General features: G+C 44.4%; 1 protein-coding gene across 1 annotated transcript; it reads right to left on the bottom strand.

Moving 5' to 3' along the window:
- Positions 1–6,263: 6,263 nt before the first annotated feature.
- On the bottom strand, positions 6,264–10,236 carry LOC100382196 (uncharacterized). The gene is made up of 2 exons (NM_001174955.1): positions 10,036–10,236; positions 6,264–6,845 (listed from the first exon to the last, which is right to left on the bottom strand). The coding sequence occupies exon 2, from the start codon at positions 6,738–6,740 to the stop codon at positions 6,420–6,422; it is 321 nt and encodes a 106-aa protein (NP_001168426.1). The 5' UTR covers positions 6,741–6,845; positions 10,036–10,236; the 3' UTR covers positions 6,264–6,419.
- Positions 10,237–27,800: the final 17,564 nt, after the last annotated feature.

Raw genomic sequence — 27,800 nt, 5'->3', positions numbered from 1 at the left:
CAAAAGGGTATTTGATGCATGCCTTGGTGGGAGTAATGTCTAGGTTCCGTTCCTTCCAAGTCGGCCGTATACATTTTGTTTTTTAGATTTAGTTTACAACATCTGAACCCACAATCTTAATGTGTCATGGGTTGTCATATATTTTATACCACATTTGTCTAAGGTCAGTTTTTAAGGTCAGTTTTCGACACACTCTAGCATATCTAAAAGAATTTTGCCATACTTTTATAAGTAATTGACACGTAGCAGGATATGAATCTTGTCATAACCATGACATGGCAGGCTACGGTGAGTTAGGCCTAACTTGTCTAGAGTCCTCTGGTTGTGTGCTAGTGCTCCCCACAAAGAGCCACTAGACTGCTCCCTCAGTTTTGAAATTATTAAATATTTTGTCCTTTCTATATATGTTGTTTTTACTATGTATTTATATAGTGCATATCTATACGTACAATAAAATCTATACATTTAGAAAAGCTAAAATGATTTATAATTTAAAGTGGAGGGAATAATAACATTTACCGGTAAATGTTTTTGTTACGGATGAAAAAGTTGCCTCTTACAGATAGATGAAACCTAATACCTCACACCACAGATTTTCACACTACACTTGTTTAGCAACTTGCACGATAAAAATATGTAACGAAGCAGAACATAAAGGAGTCATCCACAACCGTTCATTTTCCTTAATTACTAATGTTATCTGTAGTCAAAATCTTGTTACGAGAAAATAACGACAAAAAAGAAGAATACCCTAGGTGGAACTTTAAGATTCAACGCTATATATAGGCACACGGATTAGAGATCGCGTATAACATGTTTAAGAAAATTGTAGTAAAATTCACTAGATCATTGGTAGCATACATTAGACTGTCTCCAGCAACGTCCTCTAAATTTCATCCTCTAAAGAAATATTCTCAGTCATTTACAGTTCTCTCTAAAAGATTCTATCCTCTATATTTTCATCGTCTCCAGCAACATTCTCTAAATTTTATCCTCTATATCGCATAGTACGTCATCAGGTCTCACCCGCGCGAGCTCTCCACAGAAGATCCTTCGATTTCAAGTTTTTTTATTCTTTTTTCACTGGCAGCCGTACATCAGCACATGCATTCACTCGTGGTGCTTGCTTTTTACTGGCCGTCGTACGCCAACATGTCTGAACCCACGCGAGCTACGAGAGGATAGCGGATGAACAAGTACACGCTAGATTTGGCGGACGCACGTGCCACGCTAAATTTTAGCGAATGTTTTACAGGGCTCTGCTGGACGCGTGCATGAGGCTTTCGTCCTCTAAATATAGCAGATATGATGGTTTAGAGATCGTTGTTGGAGAGAGCCTTAGCGCTAGAAGCCCGCCGCGGGACACGTACATGTTCAGCGAGAGAAACATGGCTTCTGCCGTAGTCCCCATCTCGTATGTATGTGGTTGGTCTTGGCCTTAGAACTAGATGTAGGATTTGGGCTAGCACATAACACAGGACTAGAAATTACAATTTCACACATATAACCGCAATAACTCAAATTGCATGCAAGCACTATCGGACTCACGTTCTTTTGCCGAGTGTCACTCGGTAAAGGTCATTTACACTCGGCAAACATTTTATCGGCAAATGGTTCTTTGCCGAGTACTTTTTTTGGACACTCGGCAAAGACTTTGCCGAGTGTTGAAAAGCACTCGGCAAATTAAAAATCGCAAAAAAAAACCCAAAAAAATCTTATACATCTCGCATGATGGTTCTAACAATATGCACAAAGTTTATACATATCTCTCATAGTTTCATAAACTACGAGAGAGATATAGATTTTATGAACAAATTTACTTTTATTTTATCATATGAAAAATATTTAAAATATAAATTGTACATCATGATGAGTTATACAAATTTGTAGTTGAAAACTTTTTCATTTTAATTAATTTACTGCTTTATAATGTTATTTTTAAATTGGCTTTGTTGTTGAAAAAAACACTCGGCAAAGAAGCTCTTTGCCGAGTGTTTTTTTACCGAGGGTTTTTTGCTTGGCGCTCGGCAAAGAGCTTGTTTTCCGAGTGTCTGAAAAAACACTCGGCAAAACATTTGATACTCGGCAAAGAACCGAATTCTGGTAGTGAAGAGACACATTGATATATAATATATGTAAGGAATGGTACATAGCTAGGGCCATATATGATTTTAGTGATTGAGTAACAACACGTTTGCTAGTATACATGGTATCTAGTTTAGTAGTGGATGCAAGGATGACTTAGAAAAAAGGCAACATAAAGACAAAGCGATCAACATAACAAGTTGTGTTGAAGATCATATAATACATGCAAAACGTCCATGACACCAAGAAGAAGAAGCATGGATGAAAGGACGTGAAGAAATTGATCTCAACATTCCAAGATTTAAAATAGTGGGCTATGTAAAAAAGGGCATATTTTTTCCGAGGCTATAAGGCTATTGCGCAGCTATAGCAAATAGCGGATTCATAATAAAACATAAAAAAATATGTATAATATATAAAAAAATATGGAAGTCAAGACATTTGACTAAGAGCAATATGTTTCCAAAGCTCTATGAGACTAGAGACAATACACAATACATGATTCATGGAATTCAAGTGTTTACAACTTCAATAACATAGTTAATTAGTCACTAGCTAGGTAGCTGCATAACATGATAATTAATAGGTTTTCTTAGTTCTAAAAGACTAGAGTAGTAAAGAATTTACTAGCTCACTAACATGGTAGCAACACAATGCCATGATTCAGTACATAACAAAAAAAACTTATTAGTGCAAGTGAACGACTACTAGTACGTGCAATCTATTGATCAAGCATAAAGTCACCTGAATAAGAAGCGTGATCAGTTGAGGACTATTGATCCATGTCAATAACATGTGCGTGATCTTATTATGGACATGTTATGTATGAAGCAAGTTCAGGTTGATCTTCATTACATTTATTAATATCCTTGGGATTGAAAGGGAAATAGGGTCAAACCTTTTTCTATATGAATTTTGGTGATTGAATTGCCCAACACAAATAATTGGACTAACTAGTTTGCTCTAGATTATAAGTTTTACAGGTGCCAAAGGTTCACAACAAACCAATACAAAGTCAAAAGAAAGGGTTCAAAACAAAGGAGTAAAGTATACCGAAGGCAGCCATGGTCTGGCGCACTGGACTGTTCGGTGCACCACCGGACAGTGTTCGGTGCACCACCAGACAATGTCTGGTGCACCAGGGTAGATTCTCTCCAACTCGCTAGCTTCAGGAATTCTGGAGGCCGCTCCGCTATAATTCAACGGACTGTCCGGTGTAGCACCGGACTGTCCGGTGTGCCAGCGGAGCAACGACTACTTCGCGCCAACGGTCGTCTGCAACGCTACAGTGAAACGCTAAAGTGCGCGCCTGCGCGTGCAGAAGTCAGAGCAGGCGCCAGAAGGCTCACCGGACAGTGAACAGGACCTGTCCGGTGCGCCACCGGACTGTCCGGTGGCCCAGTTGTCAGAAGCTCCAACGGTCGGAACCCAACGGCCTGGTGACATGGCTGGCGCACCGGACATTGTCCGGTGACGCACCGGACTGTCTGGTGCGCCATACGACAGAAGCCTCCACCAACGGTCAACTTGGTGGTTGGGCTATAAATACCCCCCAACCACCACACTTCAATGTATCCAAGTTTTCAGCCATCAAACCTCATACAAGAGCTCTAGACTTCATTCCAAGACACAAACAAAGAGATCAAATCCTCTCCCAAGTCCAAAGATCATTTCAATCAAATAGTGACTAGTGAGAGAGACAATTGTGTTCATTTGAGTTCTTGCGCTTGGATCGCTTTTCTTCTTCTTTCTTTCTTGTTTCTAACTCAATTGTAATCAAGGCAAGAGACACCGATTGTGTGGTGGTCCTTGTGGGGACTTAGTGTCCCGATTGATTGAGAAGAGAAGCTCACTTGGTCTAGGTGACCGTGTGAGAGAGAGAAAGGGTTGAAAGAGACCCGGTCTTTGTGACCACCTCAACAGGGAGTAGGTTTGCAAGAACCGAACCTCGGTAAAACAAATCACCGCGTCTTACTCTTTATTTGCTTGTGATTTGTTTTCGCCCTCTCTCTTTCGGACTCGTTTATAATTCTAACGCTAACTCTGGCTTGTAGTTGTGCTTAAGTTTATAATTTTCAGATTCCACCTATTCACCCCCCTCTAGGCGACTTTCAGGGATTCATCATCCTTTTCGTTACATTCATTATTTTTTGGTCCACCATGAAAAATAGAAATAGTGTGGCTATTTAGCGCTAAAGTTGTGACATTTAGCGAAGCTAAATCAGGCTATAGCGGTTGTAGTTGAAATAGCGTCTAAAAGTGAAATATCGTAGCTTTAGGTCCTTCAAAAGGCTATAGCGGGGCTATAGCGTTGCTATATCCCACTATTTTAAACATTGGATTCTCTATTGATGCCCCTAAGAAGGGCACCGGAGCTTAGGCACCGTTCAAGAAGATGGATTGGTCTAGCCATATTGCACTCCCTAGAAAGTTACGGTGAGGCACTGAGAGGGAAAGAACAGAGTTTAGTGCACAATTTAAACAAAGCACAAAGAAAGAGGGGATCACATTATCTTCTGATGGTCACCAGAGACCACACAACCAGACAGTGATTAAAGAACAATATAGTTGGAGGTAGGAGTGGCTCTATAGAAAGTTTACACATGCATCAAAAAGTTGTGGTTATGAACAATATAGAATGGAGGTGCTACTCAGAAGGTTCTATAGGGCCACTTGAATCCTATAGCGATTAATGGAGAAGATGCCCCAATAGTCGACAACAACTATTCTCCAACACCTAGTCAACATGGCATCAGCAAAGCATCTGTCTTAATTAGTGCACGTGCTACTACAACATCTGACGCATGAGTCTCTCTCTCTCACACACATTATTCCTTGTCTCTAACCATTGTCTACTATTCTTCTTCGACGAACCGTACCAACTGACCCCACCTCCAACCACTAGTGTTGTCCCCAGTCGTTGGCTCATACAACATTGGATGCCAACCCTCGCTGCTCTATCCCTACCCACCCCTAAATCTAGTCGATGAATAAAAGATTGCAACCTTGTCGCCCCCAAGAGTGGCACCATCCATCTGGTTATCTTCCTCCACCAGCTCTGTAGCGACACCAGCGCCTTGCTCATCGCCCTTCAACCTGCTCCACCCTCGTGTCGATCATTGTTGTTTGACCCTTCCCTTTCTAAGCATGGCCATGGAGGGCTTATCAAAAATCTTAACCCTAACCTTAAATCATAATAACACTATTGTCTCCTCCACCTCCCTAACCCACATTGATCTTATCGCCAGCCTCCTTGATTGCCCATTGTTGTATGCCCTATCTTCTCCATAGAATACACAATATATACTCTTTGATTGGTCGCTATTGAAGTATCAATTCTAAGTTATGCCTCTTACATACATGATAAATGACTTTGCTGACACTTTTGCGTTTTCATGAAGGATGTGATAGGTGCTTCGTAGCTCATAAAGAATTGCTTCGGGTTAGACTACCGATCATAAGAAGAAAGCAGATGTGGCTTGTAAGCAGTAAGCCAAGAGGCTACTTGCAAATCTCTTGAGATTGGAGATACACTATCATAGATGAAGCTAACATAACCTTGCTCTTCTTGGACGAATGTGTCTATGTTGAGATATTTGTTATGCTCCTGCCTTTGCTCTAGATCTTCTCTTCTCATACGATAAAACTCTTCTAAGGCTTCATGTATCTATCTTCAAAGGTGAGCAACCGAGCAACTTTTGTTTGTGGATCTCCATATGCCTCTGAATGGCTTCCAGTCCCTCAATCTCGACATCGACATCATCTTACTAAACCAATAGCTCTGGAGCTTTTCTCTTCTGACTTCAGTTGTTAGCTTTGATCTGGTTATTATCCTCACTATACAGTCTTGCTCTTCGATATTGTTAGCCTAATCTGTTAGTCATTTCCCTTCGAGGGGCATGATCATGGTCGTTGATGAGTTCATCTGAGATAGGCCCTAAATATTGGGTATCCATTGAAATTTTGAAAAGAACAACAATCAAGCAACACCATAAGTTATCTAAGATTCTGGAGGGAAAGAAGGTACAAAACAGGGGTTCAACTATTTTTTGCAAGTATGTGAAATGAACTTGGCATTCAGGAATCCGATGCCCTCTGAATATCTGATTGATTGTGACTTGGAAGGTCATGGCTTTCAACTCACATACACATCAGTGATGAGGAATACATGGTTGCATGAGTGCTAAATAGACATATATGCTTAATATATAGTCCAGTATGGAGTATATGATGCGCTTGAGACTGAACCAACACTCAGATTCAAAAACTGAAAACCTCTTGCTAATCATAAGAGGACGATAGCAAAACTTTTTAATTTACATCAATCTACAAGACTACAAGTACGACGCCGGGTCCACAGCCTCGTTCCGGCCACCTGCCGCCGCCGGCATGAGCGCGAGCACCAGCAGCACCGCCAACATTGCGACCGGCACGAGCAGCAGCGCCAACGGCGGCGCCGGGAGCGGCGGCAGGACGAGCGGGAGCACCACCAGCAGCACGGTGACGAGGGCGAGCAGGAGGCACGACTCCCTGGAGAAGTACTTGGCGCAGAAGCCCCTCGGCGTGCTTGGGTCGTCATCGTCGTGCTTGTGCCGGCCGCCGTGAGCAGCAGTCCTCCCGACCGGCGGCGGCGGTGTCTGCGACGATGACGGCATTCACCTGTGCCCAAGCCGCTCCACCGGCGATGGCGGCGCTGCAGGTCTGCCGCCCCTAGCCCCTCTCACCTGTCGCTTCGTCCTTCCCTCCCGAACGCTTTCAAGCTTCACAAAATGACCAACATGAGAGTAGCTAGGTCTAGGAGTAGGATAATTTTCTTGTCGTCTTACCTTAATTAGTTTGCGAGTGGGCAGTGAGAATGACTCTTTTATTTTGAACAGGCAGTGAAACGACTGAATGAGTAGAGTAGAGAGTAGCGCACACAGCAAGGCATGAGGCATGCGCGCGCAGCAGAGCTGTTTGTTCTACTGCACGTTTCTTTGCAAAACCATGCGAAACATGAGGATAACACTTGGTCATCATGCATGCTCGTTCCTCAAATTGTGGATACCTACTTAGGCTCTCTCCCCCGGTCTTTATATCCATTAATTGCACGGCCATATGCATGTTCCGCTCAGCACGGCCTTATAATTTATAGCACAAAAGTTTTAACCTTCTCCTAGTACAAAATTGTAATTATAGTTTTGCGATGCTAAATTTCAAGAAATAATATTTTTTAAAAGAGATGGATCCACAAAACACCATTTCCACACAGTTGTGAATGGACACGTAGAAACTCACGCATGCATGCATAAGGCAAAGTTAATACTATTAGTCATGATAATACATGTAGTGCGATGCAGCAAAGTTGGTAAAGCAAACGGATCAGTGTAACAAGCGCAGATATATATGTATATATATTTTTTCTTTCTAAACACATATATGAATATGCCGTGCGCTATGCATAAACTTTCACCTGATGTGCACCTCCTAAAGACTAACCGGTGACGAATCGAAGTCACCACAGAGTGGCCACTTTGCTTTGACATGTCATAATTAACAAAAGTATATTGTATAGAAAACAAGGTTAAAATTCTGAAGACGCGTCGATGCCCAAAACATTACTTAATTTATCTTCTTATTATCAGAAGGGGTAATAATTTTGAATGAAGAAATTCAAATAAGTGGGGACGATTGAGGTCTTCTAGTGTGGTCAAACTTTTTATAAACCATGTATTCCGTCTATTCTAAATTATAAGTTATTTTAGATTTTATAGACATGTTATTTTTACCATGCATTTATACGTAACATATATCTATGTACATCGCTAGACATTCTACTAAAGTTCGAATATTCTTTTCGTAAATATTACTTCTGGAGTTTAATGCCACTAGAGGCTTAGAACTCATTCCTCATTATTATCACTTCTGAGATCCTGTGTTGACGTGTTGTAGGTATATATGACTGTTTCCTCAAATAATGATTTTGAGTGATATAAAGAAGACGACGCAGAGGCCGTGAACCAAACTTTTAGGCCCTGTTCGGTTGTTCTGGATTGGAGCCCCGGATTAATTCCTAGCCGGATTACTTCTATAATTTATATAGATTTTGATAAGCTGGAATGAATCCTGGTTGATTCCGGTACAACCGTACTAGCCCTTATGGATATTGATTCTGAGTATATGAGATCACACATATAAATGACCAACATGGTTACAGAAGTAGAGAAACAAAGAGTTAGAGATTATTTGGCGCGGTTCTGGCTCCTAAAAAATGACTCGACTTATCTTCAGGAGTAGTGTTTTTTTTTCATCAAATCATTTAACAAAATGACTCCTCTGGGCACGAGAGAAGGACAAGATAGAGGAGTAAGAGAGGAGCCGTTAGAAGCCAGTTTTTTTTGACTCCGGTGTCTCTCTATAAAAATAGCTCCGGTTACTCAGTGCTCTTTATTGGGACCTCTTTTTTTAAGACCATTTGGGAGGGCTCCTTGAGGAGCGAGAGCTGGTTTGGGAGCCCTCCCAAACATGCCTTTAAATGGGCATATAATTTTTTTTTGGATGTAATATAATGTATTGCTTGATGGCAAACAACATTTGGCATTTGGATATCAGTTGTACAAAAATGATACATGTAATATAATGTTGAATTGTTGTATTAAAATAAAGTAGTGGTCTACGAACTTGACATGTTGTGTCACTTATGACACAAAACTTAGAAAATCAATAAAACATGTTCTCTAACTTTGTCAACATATGTAAAACCAGATTTGCTTAAAATAGATGCCAACTTAACGTAGCACGTTGGAGCATACTAATGTGATGAGATGGTACGGTGCAGTATATAATAATCTATGGGCCGGGTTTTGGTTCGGTGGAGGCCTGATCCGTTCCCAACGGAAAAAAAAACGACAACGAAGTAAGCATGGCAAGAAACACTGTGAACATTATTATGTATAGCAGGTGCGGTGGCGCCCTGCTAGTGCTGATTCGTTTACTCTCGTCGTCCGCCAACACGTATATATGCGAGCAGAATTTGCAATGATGATTAAGCTACCTAGTATGAAGAACACCTTTGGATGGATATGGCCGCGCGCGTGGAGACGACCCCACAACTATATATCAACCTACGTTGCATGGAGTGAGAGCATAGCCCTCGCTTGTTTTTTCTGATGCAAGTAGTTGAGTATAGATTTTCACTATTAGGTTTCTTGCTCAATCCAACTTAAATGTTCTCGCTCTGTTATTTTGGTACTCATCCTTATAAATGTACTCTTACTCCTGTTTTGTTTTGGGTCCACCCCTGAAACTGATCATAGTATGTGTGTGATAAATCAATGTGATCATAGTGCTTACTTAAGGGGTGTTTGGTTTTTAGATACTGATTTTTTGTCCCTCTATTTTATTCTATTTTTAGTCTCTAAATTAGCCTTTAGAAATCAAACACCGCCGAGCAAGAAGACAGCAGCTAGTACTACTGCTTGTATGTGCATCGCGATTCAGGCGTGCGTTTCGATCGCATGCATGCATGCATCCTGCCGGTGATGATGCGCGACGTCCGTTGCATGCAGCAGGGGCCACGCCCGAAATTAAAATTAAAGAAGACAGCGAAAGCAAGAAATTTACAGTAAGTAGCTAGCAATATATATATCATCAGCTAGTGTTAATAGACGTAGGAGGATCCTATTGAAGGGAGACGATCTTGTAGAGGGAGTTTGGTTAGAGGAATTATTTATTCACTCAAAATATTTTGAACGGGTACTGATTCATTTTCTCAAATTTGATACAATAATTTTATATCTTATATTAGTATTAACACGAGAAATAAGGTAATAATAGATCAACTTATTATATTCCATAAACCAAACAAAGAAAAGGAGAAGTGAGAAGATAATAGACTAGTTTATTTTTCAAACCAAACACTCTATTCATGTAGAGAAGCAAGGTAGCTAGCATGATCGTCGAGCACCTCACCTGGCGATGCCGGTGAGGCCAAGGCGAGGAGAAGCGCATCTTTCTTTATCCAGCTGCAAACAGCAACAGCAAGTCGGAACTAGCTAGCTAGCTGTTTCAGGAGAAGAAGCTGTTTTGCGGCGGCGGCGGCGGCGGCCGGCTACGAAGTGATCTATCTACTATGGTCATCAGCGCAGGACACTGCAGGGGAGGAGACGAGCTGAGAGAAGGAAGAAGCGCGGGGGTGATGGTGATCGAGGAGGCGGCGGCCAGGTACATGCACTGCATCCGGCCGGGCAGATAAATACAAGGCCCGGTCGTCCTAGTCTCCCACGCAAAGCGGGCTGAGGCGACGGCGATGAGCGAATTTTATATGCCAACATCCGAGGGGGCGACGACCATGCAGGCATTGCACTCAGGTGGTTCCTCTCCCCTGGCCGCGCATGATATGCCCACCCGGCCCCTCGCTCTTTTATTTGTTGTTTTTGCTACTAGCTAGCTTCCTCCGCCTGCACTTCCACGCAGGCACACTCATCTCTGTTTATAATATTACTTAGACCATGTTTGGAGTTACACTATTTTTTGCAGTTTTAAAACAATACTACGGTATTTAATGATACTATAGTATTAGAGCTCAAAAGGTGTTTAGTTTTACAGTCAAAACTCAGTTTTAAATACCATGGTTTACCAAAAACTGTGGTATTTTTGGAGTTTTCGAAACTCCACTCGGGACCTCACTTTTCTTCTCTTCTCTTTGCATATACTTTGTTTTTCCAATAAAACCAAACAGATCTCGGTTTTGAGCAATACTGTAGTTTTACTGTGATAAAGCAATAACGTAGTCTTTAATTCATGTACAATTATAAATTATAGTATCTCAAAACTAATGTATTTCAAAACGGCATTCCCAAACAAGCCCTTATTGTAAACTAAACTAGTAGGCCCTTTTTGACAGAGCTTTCGCATTTTAAAAACAGGATTTCTTTAACTTGGCACGTTGTATCGTTTGGATCACATACTTAGAAAATCAGCAAAACGGGTTTTGAACTTTGCTAACCTGTGCAAAATCATATAAAACCAGATTTGCTCAAAGTAACACGTCGTGCCACGCTGGATCCTCCCCACGCGCGCCACCTAGTATGCGTAGTCTCCTAGCTGTGTCACCTAGATCCCTGAACTTGACACGTTGTGTCACTTGACTCCCTTAACTTTTCATTAGTGAGCTCCAATGTGGCACGCCACGTCGGCGTCAGGTTTGAACAAACCCGGTATTGGACGATCTTGTATGAGTCAACGAAGTTCAAGGACACTTAATGTATTTTACTAAAAAAATAGCTTTAGCTCTGGCTTTTTCATCAAAGCAGCTTTTCTGGAGGAACCAAAGCAATTAAAGAAACCATTTAGTAAAATTACTTCCCGAGGAGGTCGACGATGTGAAACTCAAAATAAGATTCATGTGGAGATCAATAGATGCTCGGTGGGAGAGGCTCTTTGTAAAAGGTACGTAGGCCAAAGCTGGTTGAGCTAGTATTTTTAGCTTCACCAATTTAGTGGGAATGAGAAAAGTGATTTCGAGGCAAAGTTATTTTAAAAAAACACTATTTGGTACGGATTTGCTAAAATATAACGAAGGAAGAGCAGAAGCCAAAAAGAAAGAAGGGTCTTAAGCAATCTCTAGCGGAACGTGTTTACGAGCGTGTAAAACACTTTTTTGCACATTCGAAAAAAAACTCCCATTAATCTATGCTATACTTAAAACATCAGTTTTAACGGTCGTCATACGTCATTTTTTTACAAATAACCCCTCGCAGTTATTTCAAATTAATTCGCTGCACGTCTATAGATGGCCAAACGGCATCCGGCACGGGCTAGACGCACGCGGGCCACAACTATGGCCCAGGCACGTCATGCCGGCCTGCTAACTGTGTCGGGCCAGCTCGTTAGCCCGTCGACCCATTTAATTAAATCAGCGTAAAATGTTAAAAACTGTGCAGAAGGTGGTGTTCAAACTCATGTCCTGATGGAAGAAGGACGGAAGACACTGTATGAAGCTGTCTAACCAGTAAAACATCATGTTAAGATGTTTTTAATATTGAATATAAATTGTATATAGGTATATACGTTTTTTGTAAAATAAAAAATAATCGTATCGGACCGGGCCAGCACTACGAGCCGAGGCTACAGCTCAAGCACAGCACGCCGTTCTTGGCTTTTGCAAACATTAGGTCGTTTCTGAGACCACATTGGCGCAATGGACTACATGTTGTTTGAGGTTCAATTGGATGGAACAACAATGATTTGTCACACTAACAACAAAATAAAAGGTTATTTGTTGGTTTTAAACGTTAGTAATTAGTACGAAGTAGCATAATTTATATGGAGCGCATCCAGTTTTAATTGATGCCTGATTTTAGCAATCACTTCATATTTTGATATATCTTTTTTATAAGTTTGACTTCATGGGACTTATTTTAGAAACTTGAGCTCACAAACTTTGTCTTATTTGGTCTCTGTATGATGGAATTATGTCATTTTATAATCTCTGTTCATTCAGTCAGTCGTTGTAAACTCTTTTCTAATCGCTCACTTCATTGACCGTGTTGTACCAAAACATATTGAATGAAGTAAACAATAACATCAGTTAGTCAAATCAAAAAAATATTATACAGAGAGCGAAGACAATCAATAAAAAATCTTGAATTTTTTTATGGATAATTTACGTAAGTATTATTGTAAGCCGTTGCAACGCACGGACAACCGACTAAATATCTATACACATATACCGAGCGTACGTGGAAGCACAAACTCCACTCCAGACTCCACCCATGGTGCGCGGTCCCACGTGTACAAGGAGCACGCACGTAGTGCCAGTGCTGGCTCGGCCATCCATTTGTTTATCTTGCGCTTTTGTCTCCACTGTGTCCTGGTTCATGCATGTCGCGGTTACGTCTCCCTTGAGGCTTGTTCGTTTGTGCGGGATTGGTAGGTCGGAATAATTCCTAACCGGATTACTTTCTAATTTATATAGACTTTAATTAGCTGTAACGATTCCGGGTGCAATCCGACAGAAACGAATAAGGTCTGATGTTGTCCCTGTTGCAGCTAATTATACTCAGTCGCTCGATCTTGTCGGGGGGGGGGGGGGGGGGGGGGGGGGGGGCGCTACAGCGGGGACGGTTTTATGGCTGCGCGAGTGCTTGATTCCTCCGCTGGACCTGACCTTGTCTCTTGACCAGCAACGAGGAAAACACTCTTAAGGCTGCCTCGACAGGGAGAAGCCATTTCAGTCAGGCATTTGGTATATTTGGCTGTTATTAGTGGTTTAGTTGGCTATCTAAATTGTGAATGCATTCAATTCAATAGAGAAGCCATTTTACCCTCTACCAAATAGTATGAGTTGGTAGATGTGGTGGGACTGCTCTGTCTTAATTGAGACATGTATGAAAATAACTACATTCATTCTAGCTTTCCTCTCTCACTTTATCCAAAATGCCCGCTCTTTCCATTTTCCTGTTAGATGCACACGTATGCGCCACCTATTTTTTGCCTTTGGATGTTCATTTAGCCGGGCCTTTAGGAGCCAGGGGCTAAAATTCAAGTCAGTCTATGTTAGGCTGTCTCCAGCAATATACTCTAAATTTCATCCCTTAAAAGAATATTATATGTTCTTTACAGAACTCTTTAAAAGATTTCGTCCTCTATATCTTTTTCATCCCCAACAGCGTTCTCTAAATTATGTTCTCTATACCTACAGTGTTAATAGACTTCATTAAATACATTGTTTTTTATTTCGCCAACTATATTAACCGTAATTTTGACGACTCATGAAAATGAATTACTCATACAGAATCCTAAAAATAAATTATTTATTCATTACATAACTTTTTCGTCATTATAACTAATTTCTAAACATTCCTCCATCACAGTTGTATCATTGATTCCTTGTGATCTCATCTAGTGTCGTACACCAAAAGTACACATACATCACATCCCCGTACAGGAAATCGAGTGGAATTAAATGAGAAAGCTATGAGCACAGTGTTTAGCGGATGGCAAAGCAGCCCCAGGTATAGAGGACCCTGTAAACCTCCGCTATCTTACCGGACGTGATAGCGCACGTTGTTGGAGGCATTGCGAACCATACCAAACGCTAAATATAGGGTACAGATCCATATACAGACTACTGCTGGAGAGAGCCTTAGGCTGTCTCCAGCAGCGTCCCCTAAAGGAATATTCCCTGTACTTTACAGGACACTCTAAAAGATTCTGTCCTCTATATCTTCTGTGTCTCCAGCAACGTCCCCTAAATTTGATCCCCTAAAGCTACAGTGTTAACAGAATTCGTTTTTCCTTTTCTTTTTCTGTTTTCTTTGTTTTGTACCCATTTAATGCTATTCAAAGGATGCTAAAAATTTTGTAATCAATAATTTTACAAATAATAATCTAAAAACTATGGTTGATTAATAATTTCGAAATGTGCAAAATAAATAACATTGCATTTTATGTTGTGTTTAATTATTGTCGAAAAAACGTGACACGGTATTTCAATCGTATGAAAAAATGTTTACGAATTCACATGCTTCCACCGTAAGCCACTACACTTCTTGAACAAGCCATTGTCTAGCTTCGGCTGCACGACAAGAGCATGGCTTCTCTCCGAAGCCTATCCCTTCTATAAATAATCACTACTTCAACACTTCACTCACACTTCGCATACACTCATCCACAACAATGGACCGGTTCGTAGATTCCAATATTTTTCTTAGGATGGCACAAGGCATGGAAGATGAAGACCATGAGCTCGAGGTTGCGACGTACCAACATCGTAGGCGTCGTTCACTTAACGAGCGTCGGTACGCTGGTTCCATTCCCGGTCGTGTTCGAATCCATCGTGACCATATCAGTGGTGATGCAAGAATCCGAGCCGACTACTTTTGCGCGCAACCGGTTACACGGATGCACAATTTCGGAGGAGGTATGTTTATTCATACGCACATCTATTAACGTCCATAGTACGTACTTGACAATTGTACTCAAAAAAGTTTGCAATATAGGTTTCGCATGCGTCGCCATGTGTTCGAGCGCCTCGTTCTTGCTGTGCAACAAGTGGATCCGTACTTCGTTCAACGTCCAAACTGTGCCGGTGAGCTAGGCCTATCTGCCCTTCAGAAAGTTGTTGCTGTCGTACGTATCCTTGCATATGGTGTTCCTGCGGATGCCGTTGACGAGTACGTACGAATTGGAGAATCTACAGCACATGAGGCTTTGAAACACTTTTGCACGGCCATCCAAACTGCTTTTGGGGGGTACTATCTTAGGAAACCTACTCCTGGTGATATCGCTAGGCTTCTCCAAGTTGGAGAATCACGCGGCTTCCCTGGTATGCTTGGTAGTGTGGATTGCATGCATTGGGAGTGGCGTAACTGCCCAACTGCATGGAAGGGGATGTTTACCGGTCGCGGTAAACACCCTACAATGATCCTCGAAGCTGTTGCCTCATATGACTTATGGATTTGGCATGCATACTTCGGCATGCCCGGTAGCTGTAACGACATTAATGTTCTTCAGCGTTCAAACCTGTTTGATTCGCATCTTAATGGTGATAGTCCACCAGTGAGTTTCTCCGTCAATGGCCACACGTACAACATGGGATATTACCTAGCAGATGGTATTTATCCGGACTAGCCAGCTTTTGTCAAGACAATCTGTCATCCGTATGATGTGAGGACCCAACATTTTGCCACTGTTCAAGAGTCTGCTAGAAAAGACATTGAACGAACATTTGGAGTACTACAGAAGCGATGGGCCATAGTTCGTGGTCCTGCATATGGTTGGTCTCCACAACACATTGGAGATATCATGAAAACATGCATCATATTGCACAACATGATCGTAGAAGATGAAGGTCCTTCGTCTTTGAACACAAGCTTCGACAACATCGGAGTTTTGGCGGATACTAGTCATGGTTCCATTTCGGAGCGCAATGAGTACATCAACAACAGGTACGACCAACTACATGATCCAGTGAAATATAATCAGTTGCTGGTTGATCTAATCCACCACCACTGGGCGCGGCTTGGATCCGGAGCTGCTTAAGTATGAAGTTTATGTCTGCCATGTGTTAAGTATGTTTGTCATTGTCATGTCTAGTGTGTTATGTCGTCGGTTATGTTAATCCGAAGCTAGTATGTGTTAAGTATGAAGTTTGTCATGTCGTCGGTTGGTTATTCCGAAGGTACTATGTGTTAAGTATGATGAAGTTTATGTTACTACTATGTGTAATGCAAAAAGATGAATAATAGAAACAGATGAATGTTTCTACTATTTGTGGTTGGCCAATGTGTAATGCTATAATTGACGAATGATATAAGAAGTCTACTATTATTAAGCAACATGACTGAGTTCAAATATCACAGAACAGAAAATTGTCAAGTGCAGAAACATAAAATTGTTCTCGAAAACAAATTAGAGTACTTCCTCAACCACTAGAATCAACTTTCACTTGCTTGACGACGAGCTTCCAGTAACCCTTGCCAGAATCTCTTGTTGTTTTGCCTCGTAGTACTGTCGAAGAAGGGGGTTACATTTTGTCAAATACATGCTCAATATGAGAACCTCCTGTTCCGTGTCCTCCTTCACCTTTTGTCGTTCCATCTTCATCTTCTCTAAATTTAGCTTCTTCCTCTCCAATATCAGTTTCTGCCTCTCCTGTTTTTTCATGAACTCCAACTTCTTCTCCTCAGTTGAAGCTACTGATTTGTAGACAGATAACTGTTCCAAAGATAGCTCACCCATCCGTGTTAGGTACTCCGAATCAGTGGATGATGTGTTCTCTTATCTTTGCTTCTTTGCCTTTTCCTTGGCTGAATCACGACCAAGCGGCCTCTTCGAAGTAAAGCTTGATGGAGCTGAGTCTTCAGCAGCATCTAAGTCAATAGTATTTGATTAGGTACCAATTGGGTTGGGTGGAGGATTTTGGGTGCCCATGTGCTGGTCCATCCATTTTGGTTGATCCTTCAATATGGACCAGCAATGTAAGAAATGGAAGGGCTTCTTTTCAACAGCAGCGAAACGAGTAGCCGCAAGCGAAGTCTGCAAAATAAAATCAATTGGTTTTGTCGAACATTTACTTACAAAAGGTTGTTAGCTTGTTGTGAAGATTTACGAACATTTACGTACCTTATCTACATCAGTCATGCCACTTGGGTTTTGTCGAAGCACAGCCATCATGTATCCAGCAAAGGTAGAACATTGAGTTTTGATACTGTCCCACCTGCTCATGAGAGATTTCGTAGACCTCTCTGGCATTGATCCTCTACGAGAGTTGTATGCCTCTGTAATCCGATTCCAAAATCCTTGACGCTTCTGACCAGTGTTCACAATCGGATCACAATTGACAGCCAACCATGCTTGACAAACCCTCATATCCTCTTCAGACGTGAAATTGGCTAGCTTTGTGCGTTGAGGAGGCTTCTTCACTGGAGGTGGTGCTGGTGAGGCATGGGCTGGTATATCAGGCGGAGGAGGAAGTGGAGTGTTGTCAAACTGAGTGGCATCATCCTCGGATAGGAAACTGTCATATTGTGCCATAACTTGGTTCCAATCCGTACCCATGCTGTACATTGAAGGTACTCACATCAAAACCATTTGAAATGAAAGCAGAACCATGTGAAAGTAAACAGGACAGGCACAAGAAACTCAGAAGTGGTGGAGACTAGATATATTGCAAAGTTCATAACATTTAACAGACCACGTTAACATAAACATGTCATCAACATCACGTCCGGATAGGTGTCGACAACATAAACATGACATAAACTAAACCACTCACTTGTGCCACACATCTGTTGTTGTCGGTGTTTTGGGTCCGACCGCACACCCAGGGTTACCCCTCAAGGTGTTTTTAGGAGTAGGACGGTGTCGCCGACTGTAGCAAAATGGTTCGTGCCAGATGCACGAGGGACAGTGGACAATGTTTACAGGTTCGGGCCGCTTAGAGATGCGTAACACCCTACGTCCTGGGGAGTATGCTTGGTGAATGAGGTTACAAGGTAGCTCTCTGAATTGAGAATGCAGAGAGTTGAGGTGGGTGGCTGAGTAATAGGGTCGATCGATCTGAAGGGGTGCCCCCTAGGCCTTATATACTCGACCGTGGGGCAATACATGTGGATATGATAACAATGTATACCTAAAAGATAGCGAACTGTTTGAGTCTATCTTCCTATGATTCTACCGACCTATCCTCGCCTGGTCCCGCTGCATGGAGCTCCAGCGCGGGAAAGTCGGATCCTTGTTGTGGTCGCTTGCTCAACGTTGTGGGCCGTCCGGGCTTGCGCCAATCTAGCCTTACGTCGACCTGCTTTACTGATTGTCCCTTCCCAGGCCCACGAAGGAATGGCCTTACGATTTATTGGGCCCTTGAGCCTTTCGTGAGGCCTTTCATCCTTCCAGTGGACCTGGGGGATATCTGTCCCCCACAAGCCCCCGATCTTTGGGTTGATTTTGAGGTAATCAGCCTAAAGATCCCAGGTCCAGTTTGCAGTCTTTATTTATGATAAGAGATGCTTTCCAAGCAGTCCAGTAAAAATGATTTTTTACTGTCTCCTTCTACTTAGATCACTCGTGGACTGGAGCCTTGCTTCATGTTTGTGCCTTAGAGGTCGGCATTTCTTCTTGTGGGACCCTGGATTTCATTGGGTGCACCGGAGGTGCACCCAATGGGTGTAGCCCCCGGGCTTCGAGTAAATTTTGGAAAATAATCTGCTCGAAGGTCTTCATCAGAAATTATCTTTATTTTACTCTTGTTCTTTGGTTGAGAGCCAGCCTTGCCTTTAATCTTGTCCCATGCCTTAGAAGTCGGCACTATCTTGGCTAGGGCTGGGCATTCGGTCTATTAGGGTAATTCGGCTCGGTCTATTCGGGTTTGTGAAATTTCGGGTTCTGAAAAATGAGAACCGAAATTTTCAAAAATATTTTAGGAACCGAACCCGAATAGACTCACAATTTCGGTTCGGTCTATTCGGTCCACCGAATAGACCCGAATTATAGATAGACTAGTATATTTTGTTAAAATATATACAATGAATAATTAATTGAAAGTACTATTACTACAACAAGTGACTATAAAAATTAGCATACAAAGATATATATACTATCCTTAAGATGATATCATTATTTCTAACTAATAAGTTCATAAATCATTTAATAATACCATCACATATTAAAAGTTTTTTATATTTCGGGTTATTAGGTCTATTCGGGTTTTAAAGGTTAGGAACCGAACCCGAACCCATACCCCGAAATATAGCACATATAGGAACCGAACCCGAACCCGAAAACCCGAATAGACCAACAATTCGGTCTATTCGGGTTCGGTTCGGGTTCGGGTTCGGTTTTCGGGTTTAAAATGCCCACCCCTAATCTTGGCTTGAAATGGTGGGTGTAGCCCCCGACCTTCAAGTGGATTTTTGAGGATAATCCATTCGAAGGTCTTCCTTTTGTGTCTTTTTGTTGAAGATTATCCTTTCTGCCTGTAAAAGTCGGCATGATGCCACCCGCATTATGCTTTGGAGGTCAGCATTATGTCATCAATATTATGCTTTAGAGGTCAGCATGTATTTTGTCTTTTTCAGCCGAGTTCGTGATCTGCCCATATCTCGCTAGGTGGTGCAATTTATTTGCTCTACGACTGATTGGACATTTGATGGACGCTCTCTGTCTAGTCTTCACGTCGCTTCTGTCGGTCATATTTTGTACTTCCCTGGCTATATTTGACTTTCCTCTGATCCTTACTGATATCTCATTTTTGTCTTGCGGTATTCATTGCATGCCCTGCACGGATGTGACAGTTTTGAAAAATATACTGATAATTCCTGGGCGTCCCCCCCAATGGGTGTGGGCAAGGGACGGCTTGGTAAGCTGAGTGTTTTAGCCGGCTGCTTCTGAGTAGTAATGTGATGTGACGGCGGGTGTAATCATATCATCTGCGCTGTTGACTGGAGTCCCAATGGGTGTTGTGTTGCATGAAACGGTGTCAGCCGCCTGACGTGTCTTCAGACGGGTTGAAGTGCTTATTGAATGCTTTGCGACTGTTCAGTGCCCGTGGTTGGAGGTGAGCGGTTGCCTTCTTCTTCTATAAATAATGTCGTTGTCTCTCCGACTTTTTCACATCTCTTGTTGTTCTCTGTTGCTTGCTTTTCTTCCCTCCCTTTCGCTTCCACCATGGGCAAGAACAACAAGCGCAAGCGCGAGCCGACTCCTCCATCGGAGGATTTTGGTGACTCGGAGTACTCAGAGGAGGAGTTCTCCTCTGAGTCTGAGGGGTCTCCGGCTCCCATCCCCCTGCGTGAGTCGTCTGACGACTCAGACGACTCCCAGGGGCTTGCGGCAGAGGTCTAGACTTACATCCGGGCCATCGAGCGCTCCGGGCTCGAGGGCTCGGATGAGTCGGAGTACTCCTCGGACGAGGAGGACTCGTCCGAGGAGGACGGTGGCGGCGATGGCGAGGACGACGACGACGACGACGAAGGCGGTGGCGGCGGTGACGGTGACGGCGGTGGCAGGGGCGGCAGCAGCGGTGGCAAGGATGACGACGGCGGCAGCAGCAGGGGCGGCAGCAGCGGTGGCGGCGGCAGCAGCAAGGGCAGCAACAAGGCCAGTGGCTAAATGCCACTGGTTTTTAGATATTAGTATAGATTAGAAGTAGTATAATGTAGTAGTATCAATAGTATAGAGTAGTATAATGTAATGTAGTAGTAGTAGTAGGGAAGTATCAACTCATAATGAGTTGATTTGTAAGTATGATATCTTCCCTTTAATGAAGAAATTATGTTGCCTTCTCTGTGCCAATTATCCTGCTTATTTGTGAAGTTGATTTCCTTGGAATTTGTAAGTAAATAACTCTGGCATCATATCGACGTTTTTAGAGGTAGCTGCCGAGTGACTTGTAGACGACGTCGGAGTTTTAGAGGTAACTGCCGAGCGACTGAAGACGACGTCAGCGTTTTAGAGGTAACTGCCGAGCGACTGAACATGATGTCGGAGTTTTAGAGGTAACACCGAATGACTTGAAGACAACGTCAGCGTTTTAGAGGTAACGCCGAGTGACTGAACACGATGTCGGAGTTTTAGAGTCAACTGCCGAGCGACTTGAGGGCGATGTCGGAGTTTTAGAGGTAACGCCGAATGACTTGAAGACAACGTCAGTGTTTTAGAGGTAACGCCGAGTGACTGAACACGAAGTCGGAGTTTTAGAGTCAACTGCCGAGCGACTTGAGGGCGACGTCAGCGTTTTAGAGGTAACGCCGAGCGACTTGAAGACGACGTCAGTGTTTTAGAGGTGACGCCGAGTGACTGAACATGATGTCGGAGTTTTAGAGTCAACTGCCGAGCGACTTGAGGGCGACGTCAGCGTTTTAGAGGTAACGCCGAGCGACTTGAAGACGACGTCAGCGTTTTAGAGGTGACGCCGAGTGACTGAACACGATGTCGGAGTTTTAGAGTCAACTGCCGATCGACTTGAGGGCGACGTCAGCGTTTTAGAGGTAACGCCGAGTGACTGAACACGATGTCGGAGTTTTAGAGTCAACTGCCGAGCGACTTGAGGGCGACGTCAGCGTTTTAGAGGTAAGCCGAGCGACTTGAAGACGATGTCAGTGTTTTAGAGGTGACGCCAAGTGACTGAACATGATGTCGTAGTTTTAGACTCAACTGTCGATCGACTTGAGGGCGACGTCAGCGTTTTAGAGGTAACGCCGAGCGACTTGAAGACAACGTCAGCGTTTTAGAGGTGACGCCGAGTGACTGAACACGATGTTGGAGTTTTAGAGTCAACTGCCGATCGACTTGAGGGCGGCGTTAGCGTTTTAGGGGTAACGCCGAGCGATAGCGGGCTGCGTGGGCCACTTTGAGGATAATAGCCGAGTGATGATGTGGCGCACCGGTGTTTTGGAAGTAACCGCCAGGTGCTGACTGGGCGCTTTTTGAAACGGTATCTGGCTCGGGAATATCCCATAAGTGCTGCGCTTTTAGCCACCTCTGCTTTCCGTGCCCTAGTTCTTGCTTTCTTGCTTCCGAATCCTCTCTGCAATTCGCCTCCCACTCTGCTCGCCGGTAGAATCGAGATGGCGCCCAAGAGGAAGGCCTCGAGTTCGTCTGCCGCGGTGATTCCTCCAATCAACCCCAACAGCCAGTTGCCTTTCGCAGGTAATCACATGTCTGTCATCTCCGAGCCCGAACTTCTCCACCTCGTGTCCATCGGGGTTCTTCCCCCGAGGGAGCTCTGTTCTTGGCGGATTTGCCATGGGGTCACTGTCCCGACTGAGGATACCCATGAGTCCGTGATTTACGCTCCTTTCCTTCTCCGCGGCTTCGGTCTTCCCATTTCTCCCTTTTTTCGCGGCCTCCTTGATTTCTACCATCTTAACTTGACCCATCTGAATCCCAATTCTATCCTGCAAATTTCCATTTTCATTCATTTGTGCGAAGCTTTTCTTGGCGTGCTGCCACATTTTGGGTTGTGGAAGTACTTGTATCACTGTCGCCCTGAGATGGCCGGAGGACAACATCAGTTGGTTGGGGTGCTAGCTTGGAGATGCGCCGCGGGAGGAAGACTGAGTATCTCGAAATCCCTCTCAAAGACAGTATCAAGGGATGGCGCTTGGAGTGGTTCATTGTTGAGAACTATGGAAACTCTCTCCCCCCTCGGTCGGGAAGACAGCCGGACGTTCGCACCCCGAGTTGGACCGAGTCCCCCACGGATCAGGAGGTAGCTGAGGCAGGTGCTTTGCTAGCTGAAGTTGGGTTGCTGAAGGAGAGGGGTCTGACTGCTGAAGCTGTGGTTGCTGATTTTGTCTTCAAGAATATTCAGTCGTTGAAAGACAGGGCATACCCGGCTTATCTGTATCGAGACCTAGCCGACTCAACTCAGGTTACCAACAGAAGAATTCCCTCTGTAGACTTGGTGAACCGACTTGAGATGATCCTTAGAGGCAAGGTGTCAAATGTTGGTGCCCCAGTGGCATACTCAGCCTGGAACTTGTCTCCTCCCAAAGCCTTCACTCTTTTTGTGTCGAATCCACCTGTCACTGATGGCAGTTTGGGCCTTAGAGTGCGACCCTCTGCTAAAGAAGTTAGCGCCTTAGTTGCCTCGCTCGGGGAGATTCCTGATGATGAACGGCAGGTCCATTTTGAGGTGCCCCTGAATCCTAGTGATGCAGAGATAAGTGCTATGCTTGATTTGCTGGCTGAGGACTCTTCTGATGCTACTCCTGCTGGGACATTGGTGGTGGCGCCCCTCCCAGAGGCTGATACGACCTTGGATATTCAGAAGCCTGTCAGTACTCGCCCGAGGCGCCCTTGCCGAGCCAATCAACTTGATCCTTCTGCTGATGAGCAGAAAAAGAAAAAGAGACGCCTCCGGCGAGTATCCAGTTTGGATCGGGATGTTGGTACTTCGGTTCCTGCTGCTGAAGAAGTGCCTGTGACTGAATTTATTGACGCTGACCCCAATGGGTGTGCCTGATCTGCTGCTGATCCCAATGTGGGTGCTCCATCTGTTGCTGATCCCAATGGGGGTGCTGCCTGTGTTGCTAATGAAGACGACGGGGAGGAAGAGGATGAAGTTCCTTTGACTCGGAAAAACAGTCGGTAGTTCATCGCTAGTGGTGAAAGTAGTGGAGTTCCTTCTCCTGCTTTGTCTGCTCTCATTGGTCTGCAAGAATTGTCCCTGGCGAATTTTGATCAGACTCTTGAGGATATGGTTCCAGAGGATTTGTTATCGGAGCCAGCAGATGATGGTGTGATGGAGGTTTGTGCTGATGTGCTTGATGCTGGGTTGAGGTCATCCCATGCCTCGTCGACCTTAGAGCGTGATCTCGAGGGTCAGGAGACTGACTTGGATCGTCCTGGTCCCATGGAAGTAACTGAGGGCCCATCAGCCTTAGAGGTGGCTACCACAGAGAACTTGGACCCCAAGGATGGTGTTGACAAATGCCCAGCCCCCGAGGATGTTGTCGGGGATGACTTGGTTCGGGTGGGTAGTGCAAGCCACTGCCCAGCCCCCGAGGGTGCTGCCGGGGATGATCCGGCTCAAGTGGGCAGTGCAAACTATGACCCAGCCCCCGAGGGTGTCCGAGCGGGGTCTCCCTCTTGTACTTCCATGGACGTTCATGCGGGATCGCCTCCGCACTCCGGCTGCATGGTGGTAGCCCAAGCTTTGGGCCAGGGAGTCGCTTTAGAGGGCAGCACCCCCGCTGACCAAGTTTTGGGCTCTGTTGATGGCACTGAGTTGGTGTCTGCTGGTTCGTTGCAAGCTGCTTCGGGTAGCGGCCTTACACCCGGTCATCAATTGATCTCCCATGATTTGGGGGTCCCTTCGTTCTTTTCCAACCTCCAGGTACTGTGGTATACTTTAGCTTGATTTTTACACCGCATGAACTGCTGTCATTACACTCATCTGCTCTCCTTATCAGGCTTTGGTGGACGGGATGGCTAGCCAGCTGAGGTTACAAGGTGCTCCTGTTCCAGAAGTAGCTTTGTCTCTTGCACGTTGGAATCCAGTGTTACTTCAACATCGTGTCTCTGACTTGGAGGCGACCAATGTTGGTTAGTGCATTTTTGCTTCTCTTTGTCTTCACTATTAAACTGCTTTACATTCTGACCCCTTTTGTTTGGTTGTCTCCTGCTAGGTATGACTCGGCAGATTTCCACTCTTGAAGAAAAACATTCTCGAGATCAGGCTGAATTGGTCCAGCGGTGCTCTGACTTTGAAGAAAAGTATTCTCAAAGTCAGACTGAACTAGCTCAGGTCTCTGCTGCCTTAGATGACGCCAATGCACTGAGCTCTTCCCTTCACGCTCAGCTTAATTCTGAAAAGGTGACTTATGAAATTGTGCCTTGCCTTGTTGTGCTCCTATTGCTTGCTTGATGTTTGAGGGAGTTGACTTTTGTTTGCAGGAAGAAAAACGTATCCTTGCTGCTTCTCGCGACAGTCTCGACAGATTGTATCGCGATTCTAGCAACTCGCTGACCATCCTAGAGAGGAGTCATCGCTTCACCATGGAAGAGTTAGACAACCAGCGCTGTAAGCTGCAGGAATCCACGGATGAGGTGACCCGGCTCAAGCAATTGATATCAGCGAAGGATGCTACTATCAAAGAACTCCGTGCTTCCAAGAAATCCATCGCCCAGGAGTTAGAAGCTGCTCGGTTGGCTGTCAAGGTTGCTGAAGAAACTTCCGTTACTCTCAGAGCCCAGCGCGATAGAGCCATGGATAAGGCCATTCGGGCGGGGCGAATCTTGATGAGGAGACCTGGCGTGGTTGTTCCCGAAGATATAAGGGCTGACGTGAATGCTGCTCCTGATTCCTCGAGTCGCCCTTCCTCGTCGATTGCTCCTCAGAAAGATATCACAAAAATAGAGAAACATTTTGCGTGCTTTGAGCGCGCGGTTAGCATGGTCAGACATTTGTTAGAGGGTGTCATTTCAGTACTTGAACGACATTGTTATTTTCCTATTGTTTCAGAATTCATCAGTTCGTAAATTTGCAGTAGTAAAATGATGTGCGATGGTTTTGAAACTTGTTTGCGGGATATAGAAGTCATCCCTATATGAGTAATCGTAAGCGTGTCAGATCGCCTTGAGTTGCTACTGACTTAAGTCGATTGCTTCTGTTAATAGGGTGTAGTGGTCACCCTGAATTGCGTAGGCGCGAGCATGTTGCACCGGCTTAAGTCGCTGCTGACTTTAGCCGATTGCTCTGTTAGCGGGGTATAGTGGTCACCCCGAGTTAAGTAAGCTCGAGCATGTTGCACCGGCTTGAGTCATTGCCGACTTAAGCCGATTGCTCCGTTGGCAGGGCATAGTGGTCACCCTGAGTTAAGTAAGCGCGAGCATGTTGCACCGCCTTAAGTCGTTGCCGACTTAAGCCGATTGCTCCGTTAGCAGGTAATAGTGGTCACCCCGAGTTAAGTAAGCGCGAGCATGTTGCACCGCCTTAAGTCGTTGCTGACTTAAGCCGATTGCTCCGTTAGCAGGGCATAGTGGTCACCCCGAGTTAAGTAAGCGCGAGCATGTTGCACCGCCTTAAGTCGTTGCCGACTTAAGCCGATTGCTCCGTTAGCAGGGCATAGTGGTCACCCCGAGTTAAGTAAGAGTGCAAGCATGTTGCACCGCCTTAAGTCGTTGCCGACTTAAGCCGATTGCTCCGTTAGCAGGGCATAGTGGTCACCCCGAGTTAAGTAAGAATGCAAGTCAATCATGAACAAACTGAGTATCTTTGAAGCCCTTTTTTATTGATGACATATTTCCATTTTACAGAGTACATCGTCGTCCCGATAGCTTTTGAAATACAGCTAGGGATAAAATTTCCTGAGGTGTTCTATATTCCAGGAGTTCCCGACTTCTGTGTCGTCCATCTGAGTGAGACGATATGATCCTGGCCGAGTGACTTCTGCTACTACGAAGGGTCCTTCCCATAAAGGTGATAACTTGTGTCGTCCCTCCCCCGTTAGAATTCGGAGGAGGACGAGATCTCCTACTGAGAAGGATCGCTGTCGCACGGCCTTGTCGTGATAGCGCCTTAGGGTCTGCTGGTACCGTGCTGATTGGATTACTGCATTCAGCCATTCTTCCTCGAGTATATCGATGTCCTCCATCCTAGTAGCTTCGGCTTCTGCTATGCTTTCGAAGATCAACCTTGGCGCCCCGAACTTGAGATCGGCGGGTAACACTGCCTCCGACCCATAGACCATGAAGAAAGGAGTGTTTCCATGCAGAGCTCGGCTAGGTTGGGTTCTTAGGCTCCAAACGACATAGGGCAATTCCCTTATCCACTTTCCTGCGAACTTTTCATTCTTATCGAAGACCTTTTTCCTGAGTGCCTCCAGTATCATCCCGTTGGCTCGCTCAACCTGCCCGTTGGCTCTTGGATGTGCTACAGAAGCATACTTGATCTGAATGCTTTTTTGCTCGCAGAAGTCGAAGAACTCTGAACTTGTGAAGTTGGATCCTAGGTCGGTTATGATGTTGTTTGGTATCCCGAATCTGAATATTATGTCTTGTATGAATTCCACGGCCTTAGCTGAGGTTAAAGAAGCAATGGGTTTGAACTCTATCCATTTAGTGAATTTGTCGATTGCTACCAGTACATGAGTGTATCCTCCTTGAGCTTTCTTGAAAGGTCCAATCATATCCAGTCACCAGCATGCGAAGGGCCAAGTCACTGGTATGGTTTGCAGTTGCTGTGCTGGTAGATGTTGTTGTTTTGACAAGTATTGGCAAGCTTCGCACCTCTGAACGTTGTATCACTCTTCGCTGTTGGCCAATAGAATCCTGACCTAAAGACCTTCTCGACTAGTGTCCTGGACGCTGCATGTATTCCACATTGCCCAGCATGAACCTCCTCCAGAAGTCGCTTCCTAGTAGATGAGAGAATGCACTTCATGAGGACGCATGATGCACCCCTTCTGTACAATGTCTCCCCAATGAGTGTGTAGTGAGCCGACTGTCTGGCAATGCGCTCGGCTGCATTTTTGTCATCTAGTTCCTCTTCATTCTTTATATACCTGATGATTGGCCTTCTCCAGTCATCAGAGTCTGACTCTAGTTGATTCACAATATTACACTCTTCTGCTTGATCCATTGAGATGTTCGGCTGTAGTATTTCTTGTACAAAGACTCCAGGTGGGACCTGAGTTCGACTAGATCCTAGCTTGGACAATACATCGGCTGCCGTGTTCCGATCTCTTTCTACATGATGAAATTCCAGACCCTCAAATTTATCTTCC

This window comes from Zea mays, chromosome 5 (genome assembly GCF_902167145.1).
Source record: "Zea mays cultivar B73 chromosome 5, Zm-B73-REFERENCE-NAM-5.0, whole genome shotgun sequence".
NCBI lineage: Eukaryota > Viridiplantae > Streptophyta > Magnoliopsida > Poales > Poaceae > Zea > Zea mays.
The sequence above is the reverse complement of the archived record's forward strand: the minus strand, read 5'-3'. Positions and strand labels throughout refer to the sequence as shown.

Excerpts from the sequence above, each read along its gene's own strand:
- LOC100382196 (NM_001174955.1), bottom strand. The coding sequence starts at position 6,740 with ATGCCGTCATCGTCGCAGACACCGCCGCCGCCGGTCGGGAGGACTGCT.